This window comes from Triticum urartu, chromosome 7A, assembly GCF_056163025.1.
Source record: "Triticum urartu cultivar PI428250 chromosome 7A, HENAU_Tu73, whole genome shotgun sequence".
NCBI classification, from domain to species: domain Eukaryota; kingdom Viridiplantae; phylum Streptophyta; class Magnoliopsida; order Poales; family Poaceae; genus Triticum; species Triticum urartu.
The window spans coordinates 556,145,038-556,169,964 of record NC_141879.1 but is presented as its reverse complement, the minus strand read 5'-3'; the positions used below and the strand labels follow the sequence as shown (position 1 = coordinate 556,169,964).

General features: G+C 47.9%; 1 protein-coding gene across 1 annotated transcript; it reads right to left on the bottom strand.

Moving 5' to 3' along the window:
* Positions 1-6,860: 6,860 nt before the first annotated feature.
* HBP5 (SOUL heme-binding family protein) lies at positions 6,861-17,334 on the bottom strand. The gene is made up of 9 exons (XM_048690338.2): positions 16,853-17,334; positions 16,612-16,749; positions 15,339-15,407; positions 15,193-15,264; positions 8,382-8,464; positions 8,174-8,305; positions 7,838-8,048; positions 7,476-7,607; positions 6,861-7,174 (listed from the first exon to the last, which is right to left on the bottom strand). Exons 1-8 carry the CDS (start codon positions 17,279-17,281, stop codon positions 7,563-7,565), a joined length of 1,179 nt encoding a protein of 392 aa, XP_048546295.2. The 5' UTR covers positions 17,282-17,334; the 3' UTR covers positions 6,861-7,174; positions 7,476-7,562.
* Positions 17,335-24,927: the final 7,593 nt, after the last annotated feature.

Sequence of the window (24,927 nt, the reverse complement as noted above, 5' to 3'; positions counted from 1 at the left end):
TTTTCTTGTGAACCAACCTGTGATTGGACGGTTAGAGGGACTGTGGTATTTTCAGCTCATCAGGGTTCAAATCCTAGTGTTCGCATTTATTCCTGGATTTATTTCAGGATTTCCGACGATGCGCATTCAGTGTTACCTGGCGAACGGAACAGCCCTCCACCGACCCCTCTAGCTGCTGCAGTTTCTAGATGGAAAATGCACCGAAATAAACAAAATGGTATGTATGCTTTTTTGTAAAAATGCATCCTCCAAAGTCCGAAACACTAAAGCTGCCATCCAGGCGGTTTGCAAATGCCACCCCTAGCTAGGCGGACGGTCGCCAACTAGAGGGGGTCCATGCCAACCATCAGATTGCCTCACGGTCCGTAAAGTCGATGGATCACACACACGAGGGCATAACACGATTTTAGGTAGTTCCTGGAATTCATGTTTTAGTCGGGCGTAGGTTTCCAAACTTACAATCTTATCGGTTGCTCGTACCAAGTTTTAGAGTTGAAACTTAAAAATTATGATTTTGTCGGTTGCTCGTACCAAGTTGTAACTTAGAACTTACCATTTTGCCGGCTGCAAGTTCCAAAATTTACAATTCTGCTGCCCTAGCTCTTGAATGGAGGCCGCTGCCAATTCAGAGTTTTTTTTTTGCGGGGTGATTCAGAGTTGAAACTTAGAACTTAGTATTTTGTCCAAAACTTACGATTCTGCCGGCCGCATGTACCAAGTTTTAGAGTTGAACCTTAAAACTTCCGATTTTGTCGATCGCAGGTTCTAAAACTTACGATTTTGTGTGTCGCACATACCAAGTTTCAGAAGTTGAAACTTTAAAAATAACCTTGTCAAAACATATTTTAAATGGATCTCATTTGAAAGCCCTCATCATCAGAAATATGAATATGCAAACGGAATTTAATTTAGACTTTTGGTTCAAAAGATATAAAAGATTAAAAATCGAAAGCCAAAAGAAAATAGGGCCGCGTGCCCCGACACTTGCGTGCTACAATACATCCCCCATAAAGGCTAATGAATTAACCTAGTTGGTCGTCGGATAAACTCACACGGATCTTGGTGCATCCAACATGACATCTCAGACGAAACGTTTGCTCGGTCGTGCGACAGCATTGCATCAGCCTTATCCTCCTCATTGTGAGAAGAGGAGAAGACCGCTCTCTTCCTCGTCTTTCTTATTCAGTGAGCAGCGGTCGATCTTCTTTCCTCCTCCTTGAGACACGGAGGATTCGAGAATAATATTTGCGGATGCAAGCCTCTTGGATCGGAAGGCAAAAAGTGGATTGAGGGGAGGAAGAGGGAGATCAACTCGCGCAAAAGGGGTACTAGGGGGGTGAGAGCGACTATAGCAGCGGACGCGACATAGACGGCGGCCGATAAATGATTCATCACGTCGGCCCTCGGTTGCATATTAAGGGTGAACTTGCAACTAGAAAAAAAGGGTCGCCCCCCAGTTGCATGTCAAGAGTGTGCTTGCAATTAGGACAAAAGTGGGTCGAGCCCCACTTACATATCGATGGTGGACTTGCAACTGGAACCCTCAAATTGCATGTCGGGACGGAGGTGGAGTTACAACCGGCCACAAAAATACTTGCAACTAGGAAAAAAAGTGGGCCCAGTAGCATGTTGGGGTTGGAGTTGCAACTTGGACGAAATGGCCCAACAAAAGATGTGTGTGTGATTGGGCTAACAAGTAGACACTGGACGTTACGACGAGACATTGGACGCACGTGACGAAATAACCGGCAATGAAGATTTGCGCAATATTTAAAGCGAACAGGTTGAACGGTCAGGAACATAGACAAGACATTGCTAAATTTATTTAGAAAAAGTTCATGAATTTTATAAAACAAAGAAAGAAAATAAAAAAGGAAAATGGAAAAGCATAAAATAAAAATAAAAATAAAATAAAGGACATATATTTTATAAAAATAATGAATTTTAAAAAATGGAAAAACAAAAAAGAAAACGGAAACGAAGAAAACCCAAGAGGAAAGTCACGGAAAAAAACATGCAGCCATTCAACAGATTTTCTTTAAAAAAATATACGAACAAGCCTATTGTTGCACAAACAAGTAACTTGCATCTTGCCATTCTCGTGCATTGCTTTGAAAAACAACAACTCAAAAAAAAAGTGCAGCTCACAAGCGCAGAGACATCATCGTTGGGCCTGGCCCGGGTAAGACAAGGAACGCAGACAATCGGGGAACAAATGCAGCTGCGATTGTCTAAAAAAAAGAAAAACAAATGCAGCTGCGGGGGACGTACGTGTACGAGCTACAGTTGCACCAATCTTGTACGTAACAAGTTTAATCCCGTGGTGGTGAAGTTAGATGTGACATAGCTAAATTTCATCTAGATTTGATTTAGCAATTTAATTGGGTTTTATCTATAAAGCCAGATGAAAGCTTGTTTCGAGAGTGAGAATAGGGTGGGATCACACGAATACAAGGTGTAAAAGCTGAGAGGAGTCGATCGTCTCGTTCACCTAATGGCTCCTCGCAGATTCTCGGGTGTTTTCCGTTGACCGATCACCCACAATCTTAACACCATCTCAAAGTAGAACTAAAGATCAGCGCACAAGGTGATGTCACGAAGCCATCGTCGGATCCTTGATCGAGCTCAACCTGTATAAAAACCATGACCCGGCCACCACACACACTACAGGGCATGAAGCTGGGACCGGGCATCAAGTGTTAGCGACGTTGGCAGTGGCCAATTACTCTTAATTGTAATTAACAGAGGCCTATATATACACAAATGTCGGGGGTGGGCGTGCCCCCCCTCGTGTGCTGGTACACCTCCATGGTGGCAACCCACTCCCCTCGTGCAAGCACGGACTCCTCGAGCCCCGTTAATGTACCATTACTCCCTTCCTTGGTTTGGAGCCGGCGAGTGGAGCGTGGCCGCAATCCGGGTTCGGCGACGACATCATCATGTGGTCCATCGACGGTGGTGTCTGGCCTGCGCATCCCAACTTCAACGACATCGGGCTAGGTCCCGTCCGACCCACTTGGCGAGGCAAGTGTGTGGGTGAGAAGAAGACTCGCTCGTTCCCGAGTCACTCCCGCGGGTGACCAGGAGGCGAAACCTAGTGCCGCCGCGAGGTACCCTCCGCCCTCTCGTCACTCCCTCGCTGCCGCCAGAGGATGTGGCTGGGCGAAGCCCGGTATGCATCGGCGGCGGCGCGGTCTTCTTCGTCCTCTTGCGCGGGAGATTCGACGCGTGCCAGATTTGACGAGCCGGGGCGCGGTGACACGGCGGTGTGCAGGAGTGGTCGGCGATGATGTCCTAGCATCAGTGGGACTAGCGGCCATGTGGTGGTGGTCTCACTCCGGGATATCTCTGATCTCGAGCGGAAAGATGGTCAGGGCGACGTCCTTGGCTGGTGCGGCGGTGGCCTTCCAACGCTTTGGGGGGTCGCGTCCCAGCACGTCCACGGATGTTTAGGTGGGGGGGGGGGGGGGGGGCGAATTTGCTAAAGTTCGACCGTGAATGCTCTTATTACTTGGTCCCTACTACAGTAAATATGACAAGGTGGGTCGGGGCCTAGGGGTATTTTTCATGCATGGATGGTAGTTTATTATTTGGGCCAATCCTCTGTCTCCTTGAGTTGTCTTTGTTTTTGTCGAACTATGTTTAAGTTTCAAACTTTTGAGTGTTTGGTCTGACCTTTGTGCATCTTGTTATGCAGAGATTGGACGTGAACTCTTTATGGTTGTATCACATAGATGCGTTTTTAAGGACCAGTAAAATCTCTCTTTATAAAAAAAGAGAAATTTAAACACAACGAAAAAAATTTCTTCACAAAAATGTAGTACACGCTAACCAGGTTGTTTCAGACTTGAAGTCATATAAACTCATAATTGCCATTACGCAACGGACGTACATCTGCCACCTTAGCTTTCTTGTGTACTGGACATCATGAAGTGGATTGGCCTCTGCTTCCGACTCTTGACTTGGGATCAACTAATCAATTAAGTACTGGCTTGAACTAATATCGCAGTTAGGACTAAACTAATCAGACAACCTGATCTATACGCATAGCATTATCACGTGCACCATTGACTAATCAAGCAAAGAATGAAGGAAGTTCCAAACACTTCCATGGAAGACTCTCATGTGCTTCTGGCTTCTTTTGCAAGTTGTCATGTCATTTGATATATAAATTACGCCATATCACGAGTCGTTGAGTGAACTGTAATCAGATGATCTGATGACGTAAGGCAACCTTGACAGTTTAATTATTCAACAGCGTGCGGCATGAGTGTGATTAAAACCTTTTGTTGTTTCTCTCAAGAATTTTGCGTATCTTGCTTACTACTCCCTCCGTCCCATAATATAAGAGAGTTTTTGACGCTACACTAGTGTAAAAAACGCTCTTATATTGTGAGACGGAGGGAGTAATTTTCTCCTAGAAGCGTCACACATTTAACATTTTAATATTTTTTCATATCTCTTCAAAAAGAAGGGCAAAAAGGACTGCAATGTTACCGATGACTGCAATATTATGAAAAGAACACCTGTTGCCACCTTAGCTTTCTTGTGTACTTGGCATTGTGAAGTGGATTGCTCTCCTTTTCCATCTCTTGACTTGTGAGAAACAAATTAATTATGTACTACTATCTTGAACTGAAATTGTAGTTATTTTATTATTATGACTAAAAGAATCAAATAACCTGATCCGTACACCCTAGCATTTTCAGGTGTAACATTGACTAATCAAGCAACGAAGAATGGCAAGTTCCAAACACTTTCGTGGAAGATTTCCATGTTGTACTTCTGGCTTCTTTTACAAGTTTTGAAGACATTTCGTATATAGATTACCCGATATGAAGTGGCCCATCGACATAGCACGAGTCATGGAGTGAACTGCAATCAGATGATTTGATGATGTAAGGCAGCCTTGACCATTTATTTACTCAAAATGTGCAGCATGCGTGTAATTTAAATATTTTTGTCGTTTATTTCTAGAACTTTGCATATCTTGCATACTAGTTTTTGTTTATTTTATACTCCCTCTGTCCAAAAAAACTTGTCCCAAGCTTGTCCGCTTTTTCGGACGGAGGGAGTAAGTGTCACACATTTAATAATTTTTCAGATATCTCTTCTAAAAAGGGCAAAACGGATTGCACTATTATCAATGATGTATGTATCATTTAGTAGGGTGAAGTGTATCCTAGAAAAGAAACACTTGTTTCCCACATTTCTTCAAAAAGAGGACAAAAGTGATTGAATAATTTTGAAGGATGATGGTATTGGAAAAATAAATGGTAAATCAGAAATAATTCAGTGATGAATCTGGTATTGTTTCTGAGTCTTAAACCTGTTTCCATTTCTTTTTCAAATGACTCTGTGTTTCCAAAAAAATTGGTTTGTACCTGATAAAACATACATGGACAATTTTGCATTGTTCTGTAAATAAATGTATTCCTCCAAGCAGGGTAATTGACAGGCAGGGCTAGTTATATTCATGGCAGGTGGATGTAAGTTTGCCTCTTGCCGTCTTGCGTCTTGACTCTTGGCCAGTCAGTACAGTACAACAAAACAAGGATGAAAAAGCAAGCACTACTTATGGTAAATATCATGTGGAATGCGCGATATGCTGCAAATGTGAAAAAGTCAGGTGTGGAATTTACAGCAATTCTAAATGTATATGTATAAACGAGAGGGTATGTTATACTGTATATGACTAAGAAACTGCAATGTCAGTATTGATCTTATTTGCAAGATACATCCGCCAAGAGATTCACACTGGTTATCACAAACCTTGTTCATGGTATTAGAAAATTTGCCGGGCTATCGAACACATGATATGCTAAATCTACTATTTTTGGAGACTGAAATTCTCCCATGGTGAATTTGTAACATTAGCCCATTTTTCACCAAGTATGTGGCATGTGAATATACCATCGATGTTAGTTATCACATAGTGCAAGTTTGTCTTCTTCCTCTCATTTTGTACAATTATCTTTTAATAATAAACTAAAAAACTATATCAACATTGAAAAAGTTATTTTTAGGTTCCCTTCCTATCTTACCATTTATCACATCTTCTAGAAACTTCTTTTCCACAACTGACCACATTTGTTTGAAGTAGTCGATATGATAAACGCAGGTATAGCGTCCTCTTAATAGTACTATTATACAGCTCTTTTATGGTACTCAACAATTAATGTGGACCATGTTGTCCGCTCATATTTTTCTATCAAGTATCCAAGTGGTGATCTCTAGCTTCACTATATATGTATAGCTTTAAGTATCAAACTGAAGTATGATCAAGGTTCTCTTAAACACCAGATCCGTCCAGCCATACCCCTCAGGTGATCAAGGTTCACCAGCAAGTTTGACTGGAATGAATCATGCATGGTTCTAGAGACATCGTTAGGCCTCACCAACCACTACTAATAGAATGCTTGCCAGGACAGGCAGTAGGACAGGTTAATGGAGATACGGACCAACCAACCTTAATTTGGCGCCTCTTGCGTCTGTTGGGCACAGACTAGATCTACATGCACTTGTGGACTTGCATGGACCAATCATTGATTGATCAGGTTTGGACAATGAGTTTGGTGATCAGTCAGAGCTGAAACAAAGGAATTGTGTCTATATTTTACCTAAAAAAAGGAACCGTTTGTTGCACATACTTTCCAACTGTGCGTTGCTAGTACAATTAATCACCTGAGTTGAATGAATCAAGTGCTATATTCTGGTTAGACTTGAGACTGCATTCGGTTTTGGGTTCAGGTTATCTTGGAAATTTTTTGGCCAATAACAGATCGGTGGACCCAGAATACAATAGCCAGTCTAATACCTCAGTTGTAGAAGCCCGAGAAGAAAATAGTAGCACAGATGCATAGAGCTTCTTACATACTCCCTCTGTTAAATATAAGTCTTTTCAGAGATTCCAGTAAGGGACTACATACAGTGTAAAATGAGTGGATCTACACTCTAAAATATGTCTATATACATCCGTATGTAGTTTGCATTGAAATTTCTAAAAATACTTATATTTAGGAACGCAGGTAGTATTATCCTAACATATTTCCTCATTCAATTCTGGTTTGGCGTACAAACAGAATCATATGACCTACATTTTTAGTATCTGGCCTATTTTACCTTTTGGAATTTACATCTTCTATACATAGATTGCATCTGCTCGTAATCTCTCCTGCAATGGCAACCACAACGAAACGTCGAAAGCTAAGTGAGAAGGAAGATACAAGAAATATGCTGTGCTGCTGGAGCAAAGAGACATGAGTGCATGATGAATGTTCAGCTACCAATCGTGTTGCAGTATACATTTAAATATTTGTTCAGGGATATAAATTTTAATATTTTATAGTATTTTTTGAGAATTATTTTATAGTATTATTTGTGCTTGTACATGTAAGAAATAATCAGTTTCAATTAACTGAAGTGTATTGTAAGGCAACAGAATCTGGTTAATGGTTTGCGAAGAACAAATTTACCTTTCTATGATGCTCTGGAAGCTCCAACATACAGTGTCTGATGTTGCAGAAATATGCTGTACGATTTACAGTGAAGAGTGAAGACTACTACTCCAGTGCGAAATCGTTTAGCCATATAAGCACCTCGTTCCTCTTTGGATCATGGAAAACAAACAGAGTTTCAGTAATCAGGTTAACAAAGAAAAGAAGTGGTTCAGTCATGATTGAAAGTACAACTAAAAGATGGCGACATCTTCTCAGAAAGGTCAGCATTCAGGAAAGATGGATAAAGTATGCAATTTGCTACACTTGATCTCCTAATTGGTAGTGCAAAATTTCAACCTCAGCTTAACTTAAAAGGTACAGAGAAAAAGGAAACACACCTTCACAAAGTCCTTTGTGCTAGGATCATTGTAACGTGCAAGCAAACAGCCTTTTCGAGGCTTCAACCCATCTTTGAGTAGCTGGGAGCGTAGCTCCTTCTCTTTCTTGGCCACAATTTCCTCTTCTGGTCGCCCACTGAATTTTTTCACTGCAGCAATGCCTCCTTCAACCTTTCGCAAGGTAACCGCTTCTGTATTTGGAGCTGGTAAACTGATCGAACAAGATTATCTTTGGCAGTAGAAGTAAAACCATAGAAACTACTACAGAATTACTATTTCGTTTATCTATGAGCAGATGTCCAGGTCGTCAGTTTGAACACACATTGCACAAGATACCTGTTCAAGTCTTTGTTCATTGGCAGAGCTATCTGTATGGATACGTCTGAGAGTTTGTCATCAGAAGCCTGAGTGAAGACAGGTGTAGTCATTGCAATCTTTTCAGATGAAGCATTCTTGCCAAATATATACCTATAGGTACAGGCCCTTTCAGCATTACAATACATGGTGTTAAATATTTATAGTAATGGTTAAAAAAATAACTCACCCAGTAACATTGTTAAAACCTGATGATCCTGTTAGTTTTTCTCCTTTTGCTTCAGCTACTGAAAATGGTGGATACTTCCTGACCTGCAAAAAATATTCATACTCATAGTTTACCTCAACAAAATCTGTTAAGATGCAATATTTACAAATTAGCTGTCATACAAAGTCCTACTGCATGAGATCATATTAGCAAGATTGATAATCAACATAAGTCGCATAATATAACTTTTTTTTTTGAAAGATCCAGCAATTGCTGGCATTTTCATTGATCATAGCAGAAAGCAGTGGGAAAACAACAATGGTGGTAAAGATCCTAGGATCAAGGTTTTAGGGTTTGCCACACACGGCCAAAACCCTAGATCAAGGGGGTTTATCTCTCACGGGGGGTCCCCGAAGGGGCTCTCTATGCATGCTGCTCCCGTGGATCTCCATAACTCGATGCTGTCCCTTATGCGCTTGATGATTCTCGCCACACACGGCAGGTGCTGCCTGAAGGTGCAGTGGTTTCTCTCCTGCCATATTTCCCAGCAAGCAAGCAAGCACAGCGGCACTCCCTTTCGCCATTGGTGGGGGGTCTGCTCCAGGATGCTTTGCACGATCGTGATGGTACTGTCATGGCGCCAGCTCTCAGCCGGGCCGCCGGGGTGAGAGCGGAATAGCCGTGCCACTGCCCCAGCTCGGCCCAAACCCGTCCGGATACCTGGCAGCTCCAAAAGAGGTGGCGCGATGACTCCAGGCTTCTGACGGCTGACGCAGAGTTGGCAGAAGTAAGCATTTGTCCAGCCTCGCCGCTGCAGTCTGTCGTTGCACCAGAGCCGATCCTGAAGAAGCAGCCAGGCGAAGATTTTGATTTTGCCGGGCGCCCAAGCCTTCCATAGCAGACGGTCGTACTGAGTCGTCGTTCTTCCCTGAAACTGCACCAGGTAGGCCGACTTCGCCGTGTATTTTCCTGAGCTCGCTCTGCTCCAGATGAGGCCGTCCGGCACGCCTGGCTGCAGCTGCGTCTCCGCCCCCTGAAGCACGCGGTGAAGGGCGAGGACATCCGCCAGAAGATGGTGGTTGTTGCCGCGGGCGAGGTCGCGGATCCAAGTGTTGTCGCTGAGGGCCACCCGCACCGATCTGTTCTTGCGCCGTGAGTAGCTGAAAAGCCTTGGGAATTGTTGCCAGAGGCTGCCCTGGCCGATCCATGGTGAGAGCCAGAAGGAGGCCCGAGCCCCGTCGCCGATCGCCACGTTGGTGGAGGCCGCGAAAAGTGCCTTGTCCGCATCGTCGCAAGGCAATTCAGTGCCCACCCAAGGCCGCTCCGGGTGGTGCCAGGCTATCCAGAGCCAGCGCAGCCAGAGCGCTCTGCCAAAACGCTGCAGGTCGGGGATGCCCAGGCCTCCTTGCTCCGTCGGGGCGCAGACCGCCGGCCAGTTGACCTTGCAGCTGGCGCCCGAAATCTCATCATCCTGGCGCCAGAGGAAGCGTCGCCTGCACTTGTCGATTTCTTTGAGTATCTTCTTTGGGACAGGAGGACGGTGAGAGCGAAGGTTGGCATGGCACTCAGCACGCATCGGACGAGGACGCGACGACCAGCCAGCGGCAACAGCTTGCCCTTCCAGCCCGCTAGCCTTGCCTTAATTCTGTCGATGATGAACTAGAGGTGAACCAAGCGAAGGCGTCCCGTAGAGACCGGCAACCCTAAATATTTGATGGGGAAGGGGGCAATGGAGCCGGCAAAACCCTGGAACACCTCCTCGACGTTGACGTTCTCGCATCGGATCAGCGAGACAGTGGACTTGGCCGGGTTGATGCAGAGCCCGGTTGCCCTGCCGAAGTCGCTAAGGATGCGCAACAGAGAATCGACCTCGTCCCGTCTAGGGTTTAAGAAGATTACTGCGTCATCGGCGTATAGGCTCACTCGGAGCGCCAGGTCTTGGCCTGGGAGGCGATGCAGCAGCTGCTGATCTATTGCCGCCGCGATGAGGTGGTGCAGTGGGTCAATGGCCAAGATGAAGAGAAAGGGGGATAGCGGGTCTCCCTGGCACAACCCACGGTGGTGGAGGATGCTGGGGCCTGCCGTGCCGTTGAGGGAGATCGAGGAGGACGCCATGGCGAGGAGACGAGCCACCCAGTCTCGCCAACGCGCGCTAAACCCTAGATTTTGGAGCAATTCCAGCAGGTATTCCCAGGACACGGTGTCGAACGCCTTTGCTATGTCTAACTTCATAAGGAGGCCCAGTGTTTTGCGACGATGGAGGGCGCGGACAGAGTTTTGCACGAAGAGGAAGCTGTCGTGGATACACTTCGACTTCAGGAACGCCGTCTGTGCCGGTGAGATGATAGAGCCGATGACGGGCGCCAATCTAATAGAGAGAACCTTGGAGATGAGCTTGGTTATCGAGTGGATCAAGCTTATGGGCCTGTAGTCGGTGATCTCCGTCGCCCCATCCTTTTTTGGCAGGAGGATGATTGTCGCGTTGTTGATCGCCGACATGTCCCTGCCTGAGAGATTGTAGAATTGGTGGAAGGCGGCCATGGTGTCTGTCTTGATGATGGGCCAGCACGATCGAAAGAAAGTGCCATTGAAACCGTCTGGCCTCGGAGATTTCTCCTGCGGGGATTTGCAGATCGCCGTCCACATCTCTTCCTCGGTGAAGGGGTTGTCGAGGCCGGATGCCGGTAATGATGGCAGGTGGATGGATTCCCAGTTGATGGTACGGCCGCGAGGTGATGTCGTGCCCAGTGAAGATCGAAAATGCTCATGTATGATCCGCTCCTTGTCGCTGTGGGAGGTGGCAATGGAGTCTCGGGTGTGGAGGGCATGGATGAAATTTTTTTGGCGCCTTGAGTTGATCTTTGCTTGGAAGAACGCCGTCTTGGCGTCGCCCGCACGTAGCCAGGTGACGCGCGAAGCCTGCCTCTTATGCGCTCTCTCAATGGCGGCGAGTCCGAGGACACGCAGCTTGAGCTGTTTCCGCAATTGGAACTCCTCGTCTGTCAGCTGCCTACTCTCCTGGGCTATGTCGAGGCGGAGCACGATCTCGTTTGCAATGTGCATTTGGAGCTTTGTCTCGCTGAAGAAACCCTTGGCCCAAATCTTCAGGTCTTGGGCCACTCGCGCAAGCTTTATGTTGAGTCGTTTGAAAGCGCAGCTTGAGACGACTGGGCGATCCCACGCCCGCTGCACCGTGGTGTGGAAGCGAGGGAATCACGGCCAGAAAGACTTGAAGCGGAAGCGTGCCGCGCGGCGAGGAGCCGCCGCCTCCGACAGTAGCAAGGGGCAGTGATCAGAGCACGAGGTGGAAGCAGCATGAAGGAGGTAGGAGGGGAACATGGAGGCCCAAGCTGTGGTGCAGAATTTTTTTTCTATGCTAACTAGGGTTGGCGACGCGCGTTCTTTGCTCCACGTGAACCTTCTATTCTTGCACTTGATCTCCTTGAGCCCCGCCGCGTCGATCGCAGCTCTAAACTTTCCCATGATTCTACGGTTTATGTTGCTGTTGTTTTTGTCGTGCGCTTCGTAGATCAGATTGAAATCGCCATTGATGAGCCAGGGGGCGCTTGAGGGCAGTGCAGCTCGCGCCAGCTCGGCCAGGAATTCATCTTTCCTACCGTCGTCGACCGGCCCGTAGACCGTCGTCAGCCAGAATGATGCCCTACTTGCCATGATGGTGATCTTGGCAGTGATGGAGAAACTGCCTATGGCCTGCGAGAGCACCTCTACTCGGTTCTTGTCCCAGAAGATTGCGACGCCTCCCCTTGTGCCCATGGCGGGGAGGACGATGCAGTCGGCAAGCCGCGTTCCTCCAGTTTCCCTAACTAGTGCCCTGTTCCATTCGTCGATCTTCGTTTCCTGGAGGCAAAGGAGGGCTAGTTTGTGCGCCTCCGCTGTCTCCAAGACTACAGCTCGCCGAGCTGGCGAGTTCAGGCCCTGTACGTTCCAACTCATAATCGGGCAATTTGTGTCATTCATGGGGGGACAGAAGATAACTCCGGCGACTACTTCTACTAGAAAAGAAACACGGGTACACCTGCATCGGTCCGGGGGGTCGCTGGCGGCCACCAATAGGCCCCAAATTCCGCCGGCGAACATCTACGCCTCGCTCGCTAGAGAGACCTACACTACACATGATCGATCTTAACTCAACTCAGCCGAGTGCTGGGGTTCGCCGGAGGCTATTGCGACTAGGGAGTGCTAACATGGAGAGGTGGTGGCCTGCGAGGCCTCTTCGTCTGGACCATGCATACCCGCAGCTATCTTGAGTGCCGTGGCGTCGAGGTTGGTGAGCTTGGCAATGGCCTTGATGTCGGAGTCGGACAGAGGCTCGTCGAACCGGCGGATCAGCGCCTCCGCCGCCTTGGCCGTCATTGTCTCTTTGCGCCCGAGGATTCCGAGGCCGTGGACGATGCGGAGCGTTGCCCTCTGGCTGACCGGAACGCTGGACGGGTTGCTTGCTTGACGGGCGCTCTGACGAGACGGCGCCGCGGCAGGCCTGGAGCGGCAGGGCGTCTTGGTGCGGGCGGGGGGCTTGCCCAGAACTGACGGTGCAGCGCTGACGAACAGCTATCTCGGATCACCGTCGCCACCCGCATCGGTGACCCGCAGGTGGCACACCTGGGAGGTCACCGCGCCAAGCTGCACGGAGTGCGTGGTGGCTGGTCTGGGGGTGTGGCGGGCGAGCGAGAGGGCTGGGCCCATGTCGATGTCGTCGTCGTTGCCGCTGCCAGCGCCCGCATGATCGGTGAAGCTGAGCGGCTTGTCGACGGTGGCCGCGGCCGCCGTGTCCTTGGAAGGGCCGTGTCCGCGGCGCGAGGTGGGGGTGCGGCTGCGGTGGCGCTCAGAAGAGGGGGGTGGCGCGACCGGCTCCTTGCCGCGGCTCCGTCCGAGGAGCGTGTCTTTCCATGACCTCCTCTGGCCGCCGTTGTCGTCGCCGTCGTGACTGCGCCTGTGCCCCGCCGAGGGCATGCCCTTGCAGCCCGATGACGCCACCTGCGCGGGCAGGCGCAAGCGTGGCCCCAGGTCCTGCCAAGGCCTGCCGTCCTCCACGCCGGCCACGCAGCCCCACCCCGCCCCCCCCCCCCCGGCGCGCGCGTGGGGGTAGCGCGGGTATGGGCGGTCGTCGTCGTCGGAGGATGGGAGGCCGCTCTGCCCGGAGTGGGACGGGCGCGGGGACAGAGGCGCCCAATCCTCGACGCGGTCGATGTGCACCAGCATGTCCCAGCGCAGCAGGTTCGGTGGCGGCGCAACGACCCGGCTTGGAGGCGAGAAGCCAATCATCTCCTCCACCTGGCCAGCACCTCTGGCGTGCTTCCACAGGGTTCGCATGGTGGGGATGTGGTGCAGCTGCCACACCCACACCTAGACGGCGAACAGCTTCGTGTCCGTGCGCTCGAACGTGCGACTGTCGAGGCGGTCGATGATGACCGCGTCGCCCAGCGTGTCCTTCACGCCCTCCAGGGTCCACAGCTGCATCGGTAGCTTCTCCATGACGACGCGAACGTGCAGCATCCAGGTGTCGTGGATCGCGTGCGTGTCCTCCCTCCAAGGCTCCAACAGGAAGGAAACACCATCCACCGCGATCGAGCCCCGCCGCACGACGAGGTCCTTGTGGGCCGGCATGGTGAAGTGGATGAAGAAGTCCTCGGGGTCGTGGCTGGTGACGCGGAGGAGATGCGCGGGGATCTGGAATTCCCGCTCAATGGAGAGGGGGCTGGCGGCGTGCAGCTTGCAGCTTGCTCACCGCGGTGACCACCATCGCGTGCTGTTGCAGGAGGAAGATCTGCTGCTCCATCTCCGGGGTGGAGGCGATCACCTTGTGGCTGGTCCTCGGCCGGCGCCCGTGGTCGACGCAGGGGGCGTTCGCCGGAGCAATCGCTGGCGGGGGAGGGCTGGCCTGGGCGGGGAAGACCAGTCGATACCGCACCGGACGAGCCTGCAGCCCGTCCACCCTCTGGTTTCTCCGGTTCTTGGGGCACTCCTTACCGATGTGGCCCGGGCGCTTGCAGATGATGCAATGGAGAGGATCGTGGCAGTCGTTGCGGCGGTGGGATCGTGGCAGTCGATGCGGCGGTGGTGTGGGCTGAGGCAGCGGAAGCAGAGGCCTCTGAACTTGCTTAAGAAGGCCTTGTGCCCCGGTGCAGGGGGGCGCCGCCCGGATCCGGGCCCGTGGCGATGCCCCGAGCCGACCGGCGGGTTTTTGCTAGCCTTCTTGCTTCTACGGGACTGGTATTGCGTCCATCCTTCATCAATGGCGGTCGGCCCCGAAGAGGGAGGCGGGGATGGCACTACCACAATGGATCGGAGCCGGTGCTGCTCGGGCGGGGTGGCGGGCCTAGATCCAGCGGTCCGGGCGAGGAGCCGCCCTCGAGGTCAGGACCCCGCTGCAGGATTTGCGAAGGCGTCCCCCACTCTAGCGCGGCCGGGGAACGGGGGGAAGAAGGAGCGACGGAAGATCCAGGGGATCCAGAGCCTCCCCTGGGGCCAGGACAATGAAGGCGGGCTGGTGGGGAGGCAGGAGCCCGGGGGATGACGGATCCGTCATCGGCATGGGCGGCCCTGGCATCCCGGGCGGGTCGGCGCGGGTGGGTGGTGGCCGCCGCGGCCGGAGTGGCCAGCGGCGCGGCGCGGGGTGGAGCGGAGACTAGCCTACTGGTCTGGCCTCTGTCTAGTGTAGTTGTTCGAGACCAAAATTTTATCTAATATAACTTGGAAACTTGTGAATGATGTGACTTAATATGAATAATGGATTATGATGCCATGGCAGTGTTGCTACTCCAAATCTACAATGAACTTGGTTCTTCATAAAGTATACACAACGAAATAATACCTCATAATTTGCAGTCTTTTTCAGAACGAGGTAACTTGGTGTTTCTATATCTGGGGTCTTGTAGTATCGTAGCTGTGTAAAATCAAAAGCTCAACTTCAAATACTCGATCGGCATATAAAAAGGAAATATACTGGTGTCGAATTACCTGCTTGAAAACTTCAACCAATCCTTCCAAGGAGAAGTATTCATTGTTCTGTATTGAATCCCAAATATCCTGCAGTTCAGCATATCAGATAAGTAGAATAACATTTACTGATGAGTTGGGTAAACATCTCTTGATTCAAATGAATGGAGAATTCAGTATTTCTAATATAAAATAATGGACATTTAGGTGCGTATTTGAGAAAAACCGGATATAATATGAGTTTTGGAGAATGCCATTCCTTAGGGGTTTTTCCTATAGAGCTTGTTTGACTTGTATGATTGGTAACCATAGGAATTTTTCCTCTGGAGTACTTGGCATGCAATTCCAAAGGTGAAATCATAGGAATTTTCCTTCGTTTGACTGTTTCTGTTAGCACTATAGCAAGCACTTAATCCTTGAAAAGCGGTCTGTGTGTCTTTCCTGTAGTCCAGCTAAATAACCTCTGTTGCATGTTCATGTGCTTCCAATTCCTATTTTATTCAACATGCCATGACATCCAGAGATCCTATGTTTTTCCTATTCCATGTGCGTTTGGAATCCTACGAGGGGGATCCAATATAAGTATGCTTGATTGTGGAAGTATCACAGCACTAGTTTTTTCTCAGGCACGTATTATAGATGGTACAAGAGTAGGAAGAATCTCAGAACATGTACAACACTCTGTTCTACTTACAAACCACTGCAGTTCTGAAATAGTGCAGCAGGCTGAGAAAGGACGGTATCTCAGATTTTAGGTTCATAGAAAACCACTAGACCAAAAGAAAGAAAAAGTAAAAGTAAAAATATAATGCTATGGCATATCATAACAAATGACATTGCAGAGGGCAGCAAGATCAAGTGTGCAGAGTTAAGTTCAGAGCTTTGTCCCAGGCAGTCAGGTTGAACCTGAAGCATTGAACTATACAAGGACTGATAAGTGGAAAACTGGCTGACAGTTCCTCAGAGAACAATTTGGTCAAACAATCCATTGTCTGCTTTTGTTGGATCTGCTGGTCACGTAAATGCACTAGCTAACGATGTCGATGTTACCGTGTAAACTCGAGCCTTTTCTAATTAAATATACTTCAAATAGTTACTTCGTCTTGACGGCCTTGAATTTGAAAACTGCAAACATTCGAGACCTATGACTGCAAGTCCAAACTAGACTTCATAGAACAAAGTATATCCAGTAGAAACAACAGTCAACTACCACAATACTGATATATTCCCTCGCCGGCGAACCCACTCAGCATTAAAATGAAAAACATACTAGGTTCCAAGAATGGGTGCTGACCACATGGCTGCAGAACTTGAGATTCTGTGGGTTGACGCCCATGATCGACAACCCGGTGAAGACCAGCTCCGGCTTCCACGGCAGGAGAGAGAACTTCATGACCATGGTCCACCTCGTGGTAATCTCATACGGCCCTGTCTAAACCACATTCACAGAGACAGAGATTGTCACGAATTTGCAATGCACACGCGCATTCTCGCTGCAAAATGCGAGCATCGACCGAGGCGGAAGAGACGCTGACCTGCTTGGCGTCGTGCAGGTAGAAGTCGGGGCGGAAGATGACCTTGAGGAGGCTGATGTTGGCGAGGTAGCCGTCGATGTCGTCGTAGCGGGTGATGGGGTCGCGGAAGCGGACGCGGTCGTCGTACGCGGAGCGGTCGATGCCCACGTTGTCGAACAGGTGCGGCAGGTCGGCCTTCAGGAACTCCACCAGCCGCTGCGCCTCGGCCGGCGTCAGCCCGGCGTCCCTGTTCTCTCCGGCCGGTGCCGCCGGGGCGACCGCGCCGCCGCTCGGCGTCGCCCCTGCCGAGACGGCGAGGCGTGGCCTGCGCCTCCGGTAGGACGCGGTGCGTGCTGCGGCGGGCTTCCGTAGCCGGGGAGAAGTTGTGGTGACGGCGGCGGCGGGCGCCGGTAAATGGATGAGGAGGCGGGAGGAGAGGCGTGTGGCCATTGGTGCCGTTTGGAACTGTGTTGGGACTCCTTCTCTCCACGCTTTGGTTTTCCGTTTTGCCCTCTGTTTTTTCTCCATGGTTTGTTTCTGCGCGCCGTGTTAAAATTTGAGCCACGGGATTATTTCCCCTTCCAGAAGTATCAATCAAATTTTCGAAATCACTAGTTTAGGAGTATCTGTTACAGAGATCACTCTCATCTTCCAGGTTGCGACAAGTGTCGTGCTGCATGTGTGCCACTTGTCGCAACATGAGAGTTTTCTTTTTTTTCATAAGTCCGTTTATTCAAAACGTTTTATCTTTTAAACCGTGTGTCCAAATCTTAAACCATTTTATCATTGGATTCCTTGCGTTGAGATCTTTAAAACTAGATCCCATGTTGATAGGTTTTGACGAACTTTTTTTTCATGAAAAAATCAGACGAAAAAACCGACCCGAGAGCACGGGTTTTTTCTCTTTCCGAAAGAGGCACAACTGTGCCTCTCGTGGAAAAAAAAACAGAAAACACGCTTTTTTTTCATTTCTGAAAGGCACCACCGCGATTCTCGCGAAAGCACAATCGTACCTCTTGCGGAAGCAAAAACCGTGCCTCTCACGGAAGAAAAAAAAACAGAAAACACGTTTTTTTCGTTTCCAAAAGGCACGGCCGTGACTCTTGAGAAAGCACAATCATGCCTCTTGCGGAAGCAAAACCGTGTCTCTCGCAGAAGGAAAAAAAACAAAACACACATTTTTTTCGTTTCCGAAAGGCACGGCCATGACTCTTGCGGAACCAAAACCGTGCCTCTCGAGGAAGAAAAAAAACAGAAACGCGTTTTTTTCCGTTTCCGAACGGCACGGCCGTGATTCCCGCGAAAGCAAAGCTGTGACTCTCGTGAAAGGAAAAAAGAACGCAGTTTTTCGCGCAAAAAAAATTTAAAAAAAATTTGACCCAAATGCTAAGGAAGACCGGTAGAAAACTGAAACGTCAAAAAAAACCCGAAGAAAAAACCATTTAAAAAGCCGAAAACGCGTGCGAAAAAATAAAAAAAAAACAAAATCCGGAGGAAGCGCCCAGAGCGCGACACGTGGCAAATGGCTGAGAGCGCGACACGTGGCAAATGACTGAGAGCGTGCCAAATTGCGTTAATCGTTGCGAGGCTCCCGAAGGAGCGCTCGTTAATTAGTTGCTCCCTTAAATTTCTGAAAGCTACAGCGTGTTTGACACCATAGGGAGAGGGAATGGGAGTTTAGGGATGAAGTTTGTCCGGGAATTAGTCACGGGAAATTGATTTTGAATCTCATTCCCTTGTTTGGCATGTGAAGACAATTAGAACTGATAATTGGTCATCACACGGACTCCTAAAACGTTCGGTCCGAACGGAATTTGCCATTCAACACGGTAGCTCATCGATCTGCAAAACGGTCTAGATGTCTATTTACCTATAAATCAGAGACAAACTGAGGAGCTTTGCAGACGCCTGGACGGCTAATGCGTACATCTCGGACACCCCAGACGCATCCGACAACCTCCCCAGTGTCCTTGTTCGTGCCACATTCATGCCGGCCCGGAGCTAACGCGACCTCTCACTAGAGCGGCATTGAAGCGGCGCGCCGGCCGAGAGCGTCCCGACATCATGTCCCTGTCTTCTTGCCTATTCATTGTCGGAGCAACGTGACTGGATGAGACTGGACGGATATCCACCGCATTCAAAAGGGATACCCATCCATCCGTCCGTCGACATTAAATAGGCACGACGGCCGAGAAACCCACTCTAATGGAGCTAAATCTAGCAGATCTCAGGCTAGGGATTCCAAGCTAATCGTGTGAGCACGATGGTAACAAGGACACAAGAATGGACCCAGGTTCGGGCTCATCAAGGAGATAATACCATACGTCTTGCTTGTGTTTATTGCAATTGGATTGATTACAAAGTAAAGAAGTTCTACCATGAGATTGTTGTGTCTAATGTAAGATGTTCTATCGACTAGTGTAGCCTTGGTTTATATAGGATACCGAAGGCCTAGGATTACAAGAGTCCTAGTTGGATATGTTGGTGGAGGAGAGTCCTCCATGGATAAGGAGTCATTGTCATGAACGACAACGCTTCTGGACTTTCCTTGTAGATCGCCATTGGCCGCTTAAAAGTGCCCCAAGACAAACCAACAAAGGGGGTCCTCAGCCTAGCCCGCTAGGTCGGGAGTTGACATGGTGAGAGGCCTCCCTAGCCGAAACACCATCAATAGCCCTTGAACCAATCTCTGAGTCTGATTTCACCTCGCCTTATCTAAGTTGCACGTCTAGTTTGGCCGCGAGTCTTGAAATTGGTTCAACAAGAACCCTTCGAACAATGTCTTCTTGCAGCCAAGCTCCGATGGTGGACTACATCCGCGGTGAGTAAAACCGCCTCGATCTTTGAAAATGTTGAAGGAGTACGGTCGAGCTCCATGCCGAAAAGGTCTCCCATGCAGCAAGTCGCTCATAGCCGTCGGCCTCCATGTTGGACTACTTCCGAAGTGGTGCGCATCACCTCAGTCTTGAGATGTTGACGCGGATCGTCGATCTCCACAGAAAAAAGTTTTAACACCAAGCCGGTTTCTACGAGCCGATTTTTCAAGGATTTTTTATTGGTGCAATTTATTCACTGCTGAGATATATAGCGAGTATCCCTCAAGGTGTATGCCAGTCCAAAAACCGGTATGTGACGGTGCTGAAATCCGCCAGACCCCTCAGTAGGGGTCCGAGTGCAGCTAGAAGTCACAAATCAAAGGTCGCATGAGGGTTTTACCCAGGTTCGGGCCTCCGGAGGGTAATGCCCATTCGCCGTGCTTGTTCCTATTATTCATGGTGGAGGGATAACTTGTGTGAGGGGTTACAATGGTGTATGATATTGCTACCGACAAATTTCTATCCGAGAGCAGATGAGAATGAGAGCCACCTAGCCTCCCCTTATATACGCGGTGAAGGCTAGGGCTTTACAGGTGGGCATATGTGATCTAGGGTGTCGCTGCCCATGGCTTGGGAAACAAGTTGGTCTACGACATCCACCTTATCTTCTAGGGCTTCCTTTTGTTGCCGGGCCTCGTGGACCCCCGGGCAAGCCTTCTGTCGGGCTGCCCTCTATAGGAGATATGCCCTAGAGGCAATAATAAATGCTATTACTTATCTCCATGTTCATAATTATGTTTATGTTCCATGCTATAACTGCTATGGTTCTCGAGTCCGCAATAACACGAGGCTCGGAGGAAGACTCATATGCACATGTGGAATAATAAACAGTAAGAAGTATTCCTAGTATGGCCTCTAAGACTAGCTCAAGTGTTGCATGATGATTCTGTTTTCCTGGTCATGGGCATGTCTATGCCAGCAACTTTGAGGGCACAATGTTAAGAGAACATTTGTGTTGAATCGACCCGGATTGATGTTATGCTATGAGATTCATTCGTCACAAGTTTAATGGTACATAATACAGAGATGGTTAACATTAGCATGATTCCTTAGACCGTGAGAGTACTGAGTTTCTTCATGCTTGCTTCATGAACTTTGGGGTTTGTTAAACATCATTCGTAAATGGGTGGCTATTACGGCGGCTTACGGGTTCATGGAAAAGTATGTCAAGTAACTTAATAGCTCAAGATTGGGATTTGCTCCTTCGACGACGGAGAGATATTCTCGGGCCCTCTCGGTGTTATGGTATCCATAATTGTCTAGCCAGACACCTTGTGATTTGATCACTGGGATGCCAGAACACGGAAACGAGAAAAGAGAACAAAACCGGTAACGAGGTAACTTGCATGGTGGACAAATTGTTCGTCCATGGGAATGCAATCAATCTCACCTCGGGTGTTTGTGACATATCGCGAAGCAGCAAGAATAACTCACTGCAACTAGAGGTTCACTCAAATATTTATTCGTGTGGGTATAGGGGTCAATATGGGTGTCGACGGCTCCGATGTTGATCATTGATCGGAAGGGGTTCCGGGTCATGTCTATACTTCACCGAACCTGTAGGGTCACACGCTTAAGGGTCATCTATTTGCTGAATACTAGACAGGGAGTCTGAGAGAAAATCATCGAAAAAGTTTCGGACACCGAAAAGTTTCGGACAGCGGAAAAGTTCCGCAGAGAGAGGTCACCGGATGAGTTTCTGTGAAACCGAAAAAGTTGTTTCGGGTTTGCCATTAAGTCAAAATGGTTTCGGCACATGCCTGATAATTCTTGGAGGGTGCCAGAATCATTCTGTAAACTTTTTGGAATTTTTAGAAATAAAAACCGGAAATGTTCCGGAGCTGCCGGAACCGGTTCAGATGCTTTTCGCAGATGAAAATCACTAAACTGGAATTGTTCAAGAACGCGTTGAAAATTATTATGGTGGGTACTGGAAATGTTCTAAGCCCACATAAATATTTTCAGTTCGAACGAACGCTGAAAAATGTCATCGTGAATAATGAAAGTGCTTTTTGGGATATTTTATGGAAGCCACCTTTTGGGGCTTTGCCCAAAAGATCTAGGGATGACATGGAAGGGTGGGAACCTCCTTTTGGGGGGGGCACAAGGGGTGGGACGTTCATGGGTGAAGCTCATCCATGGGGCCCCACTTGTCCCTTATTTTCACTCTTTAGGTCCTTGTGAAGGACTCGATTTCATGTGGGTTTTGGGTTTTCTTGTAAAACCACCCCACCCCTTGGGATTTCCTATAAATAGAGGTGGAGGGGAAGCCCTCCACTCTCATCCCTTGCTCTCATACACATGCCATGCATTATCTGGCTTCTTCTCCCCCTCCCACGAAAAGAGTTTCGTAGAGCCATAAGGCTGTCTGGGTTCCGGCAGGAACTAGTTCTGAACGGCGAAGCCCTGTCGGATAGATGACACCGTATGTGTGCAACTCTGTAGAGATATCATAGTTTCGGTCTTAGTTCGTGAGTGCCTCCCGAAGGGCTGTCCGAGTGACCGTCCGAGTTTCAAAGGTCCTCCCGAAGGGCTGTCTGGGTGACCGTTCGAGTTTCGAAGGTCCTCCTGAAGGGCTGTCCGCGACACCGTCCGGGGGGCTGTTCGACCGCCTCCCGGAGGGCTGTCTGAGGAGCAGATGAGGATATACATCCTCGCGGTTGGGAGGTTGTAAATCCTAGCTGCGGGGATCTGCACCGCCGTTCGTCATCGACTCTATATCCGTTGCGCTACGAGTCGGTAATGAGAAAGATCAAACCATGTATGCAGTCTCCACAGTGGTCCTTGACTGGTGCGTAGGTCAATTTTTTTTGTTTTCTGCTACATTACCCTACAGGGGCATCATGAGTCGTGCTATGCGTAGATGCAGGTTGCGATCTAGAATACATAGAGATGTATGGCTATTGCATAATATAATTAGGTAGTAGATGAGATCTATTGCTGAAAATTATTTATGCCGGTGACAGATGAAATCTGTTACCCGATGTTCTTGTTGCTTCCCTGGAATTTGCATATTTCTGATCTTGATAACAGTATGGTGGAGTTTCAATGTTCTGGCAATCCGCGATCCTGATTGATCAACGAAGTGCTAACAGTTCATTGAATTCCACTGTAGTTAAAAAGAAAGATGAAATTTAGTAGACGAAAGGGCAATGCAGATATGATCTGCACGGGGGTCATGCGTATGACAAAGTTCGGTATGGGGCTCGAGATTTTATTATCTCGTGTTTCATACACCCCGCAAAGTTAATCTAGCGACTTGAATTATCATACTTGATGATGGACGTTAGCTTCGGTTTGTTTCGAAACCTTAGAAGCCACGAAAAACAAGTTTTTGCATGAACCGATTAGAGGCGTCTAACTTGGTTTTGCAGGAGGGTTTTGCATGTGCATGTGATGTGGTATAGCAGTGCTCATAATAATTTGATTATGTATGAAATGACTATATGATGTAAAATTGATTAACATGACCTGCGAGTTATGATTCGGCATGATGGCTGGAGCCATATGATTGCACTTTAATGACCTGCGTGTCAACCTTAAGTAATGCATTAATTTTATACGCTATGGAGATAGCAATGCCATCTGGTGCATCAACAAGGTGGTGGCAATCTTCGTGAAGGTGAACACCGACACGAATGCCGAAGACGAAGAAATGAAAGACTTCTCCGTCAGAAAGGGCTATACCATATCATGCTATTATGAATTGCCTGAGATGTTTATCCCTTATGATGCACCCTTCTTGATTGCGCGGTAGTTGCTTTTTATTAGGGTGATCTCTCACTTAAAATATCAAAGTAATTAGTGTTCACCCAAGTGTAGCATCGTCTGAAATTCGTATCTTTTCGGGGTGCGCCATGTACACATGAGCACGAACGAATCGAGAGGAATGAGGTGGGTGAGATCAGACCTCGCAGAAAGATCACTTGGTTGTCTTTGACGTTCAGGCAGGAGAGTCCTGAGCTCGGAACACGCCCATCGAAAGATGAACAAGAATCACATAGAGATGTGATCGGCAAGTTGGCCTACCGATTGAAACTCGTGTCATCAGTGATGAACCCGTCAATGGCATCGAATAGAAATATGGATCTTGAATTACTCTAAATTAATTATGAGAGATATTGATTTGAGTGGGAGCGCACTATTGAATTAACATGTTTAATTCTCAGTGCAATTAATTATGAACACTGTCTAAGTGTTTCTTGCAAAATAGTTGTAGAATAATGGCTCGCGTTTCCACCTTCCCTGTTAAAATTGAATAGCTGTTAAATATCTGGTTAAAACTTTATGATTGGTAACGTAATGTGAGGATTGTCCTCAAAAGTGCCGAGAAGGACTTTGTCCTATCACATGCTTTCTGTATCCTCCCGCTAATGCTATGGATCATGTGACTCTCGTCCTTCGATCGAAAAGCTAGAATTCTGTTACGGTCAAGTGGAATATGTTTGCTTCCATGAAACCCAAACTTCGAAAGTTGGGATAGTTATATGATATTCATGGAACTGAAAATTATTTTCAGATACAAACAAAGCAATGTTTGTTTGCAAGTATTAGTAAAAGTGTTTACTATGCATTTGACTGTTGGGAAAGGGATCCAGAACAACGCCTGTCATATAATGAAAGGTGAATAAAACAACAACTTAAAGAGAAAGGAAGTGTCCAAAGGGTGTTAGTATGACTTACACGTCTAGGAAGTCCGGGGCTAACGCCACTCTTAAGTTGGGTGCTTCTTTTGCGAGTAGGAGGAATACTAAAAGTTAAACTGTTAGAAGTATAAAGGCAGAAAGAAAGATGACTGGAATATCCAGCTCATGTATGAATGTCATACAAGTTTTTGATGTATAGTAGGCTGGTCAAAGATATAGTTCTTGGGAATTATGGTTAAACATGTTAATCACTAATTCTTGGGTATTGTGAGTTAATCACAAAGATACCCGCTCAATTGCATTCTTTTGTGAATCAATGTAAGAGCTACTATGGCCTAAAAAGACTAGCCAGAAATGAGGTTAAGGTATACACAGGGAACATAGTAAATGTTACTATACCTTCCATCGGTGTATTGTCGTCTGTAATTATTTTCATAATTCATTTAGAGTTTTACAAACTCTAGCCCATTGCATAAGGTATCTTGCAAGAAGGTTATTCATAAGAGAACTTTTTATGTTCGATGTTATGAATAACACAAGGGCCATACTTTCATTATGAATGAGATGTATGTTA

What these genes read in the sequence shown, in the direction of transcription:
- HBP5 (XM_048690338.2), bottom strand. Translation starts at nt 17,281, where the DNA reads ATGGCCACACGCCTCTCCTCCCGCCTCCTCATCCATTTACCGGCGCCC. An exon ending in ACCTGCACGACGCCAAGCAG is followed by an intron (nt 16,750 to 16,852) that starts GTCAGCGTCTCT and finishes AATGTGGTTTAG; the next exon opens with ACAGGGCCGTATGAGATTAC. An exon ending in ATGAACAAAGACTTGAACAG is followed by an intron (nt 8,049 to 8,173) that starts GTATCTTGTGCA and finishes TTGTTCGATCAG; the next exon opens with TTTACCAGCTCCAAATACAG.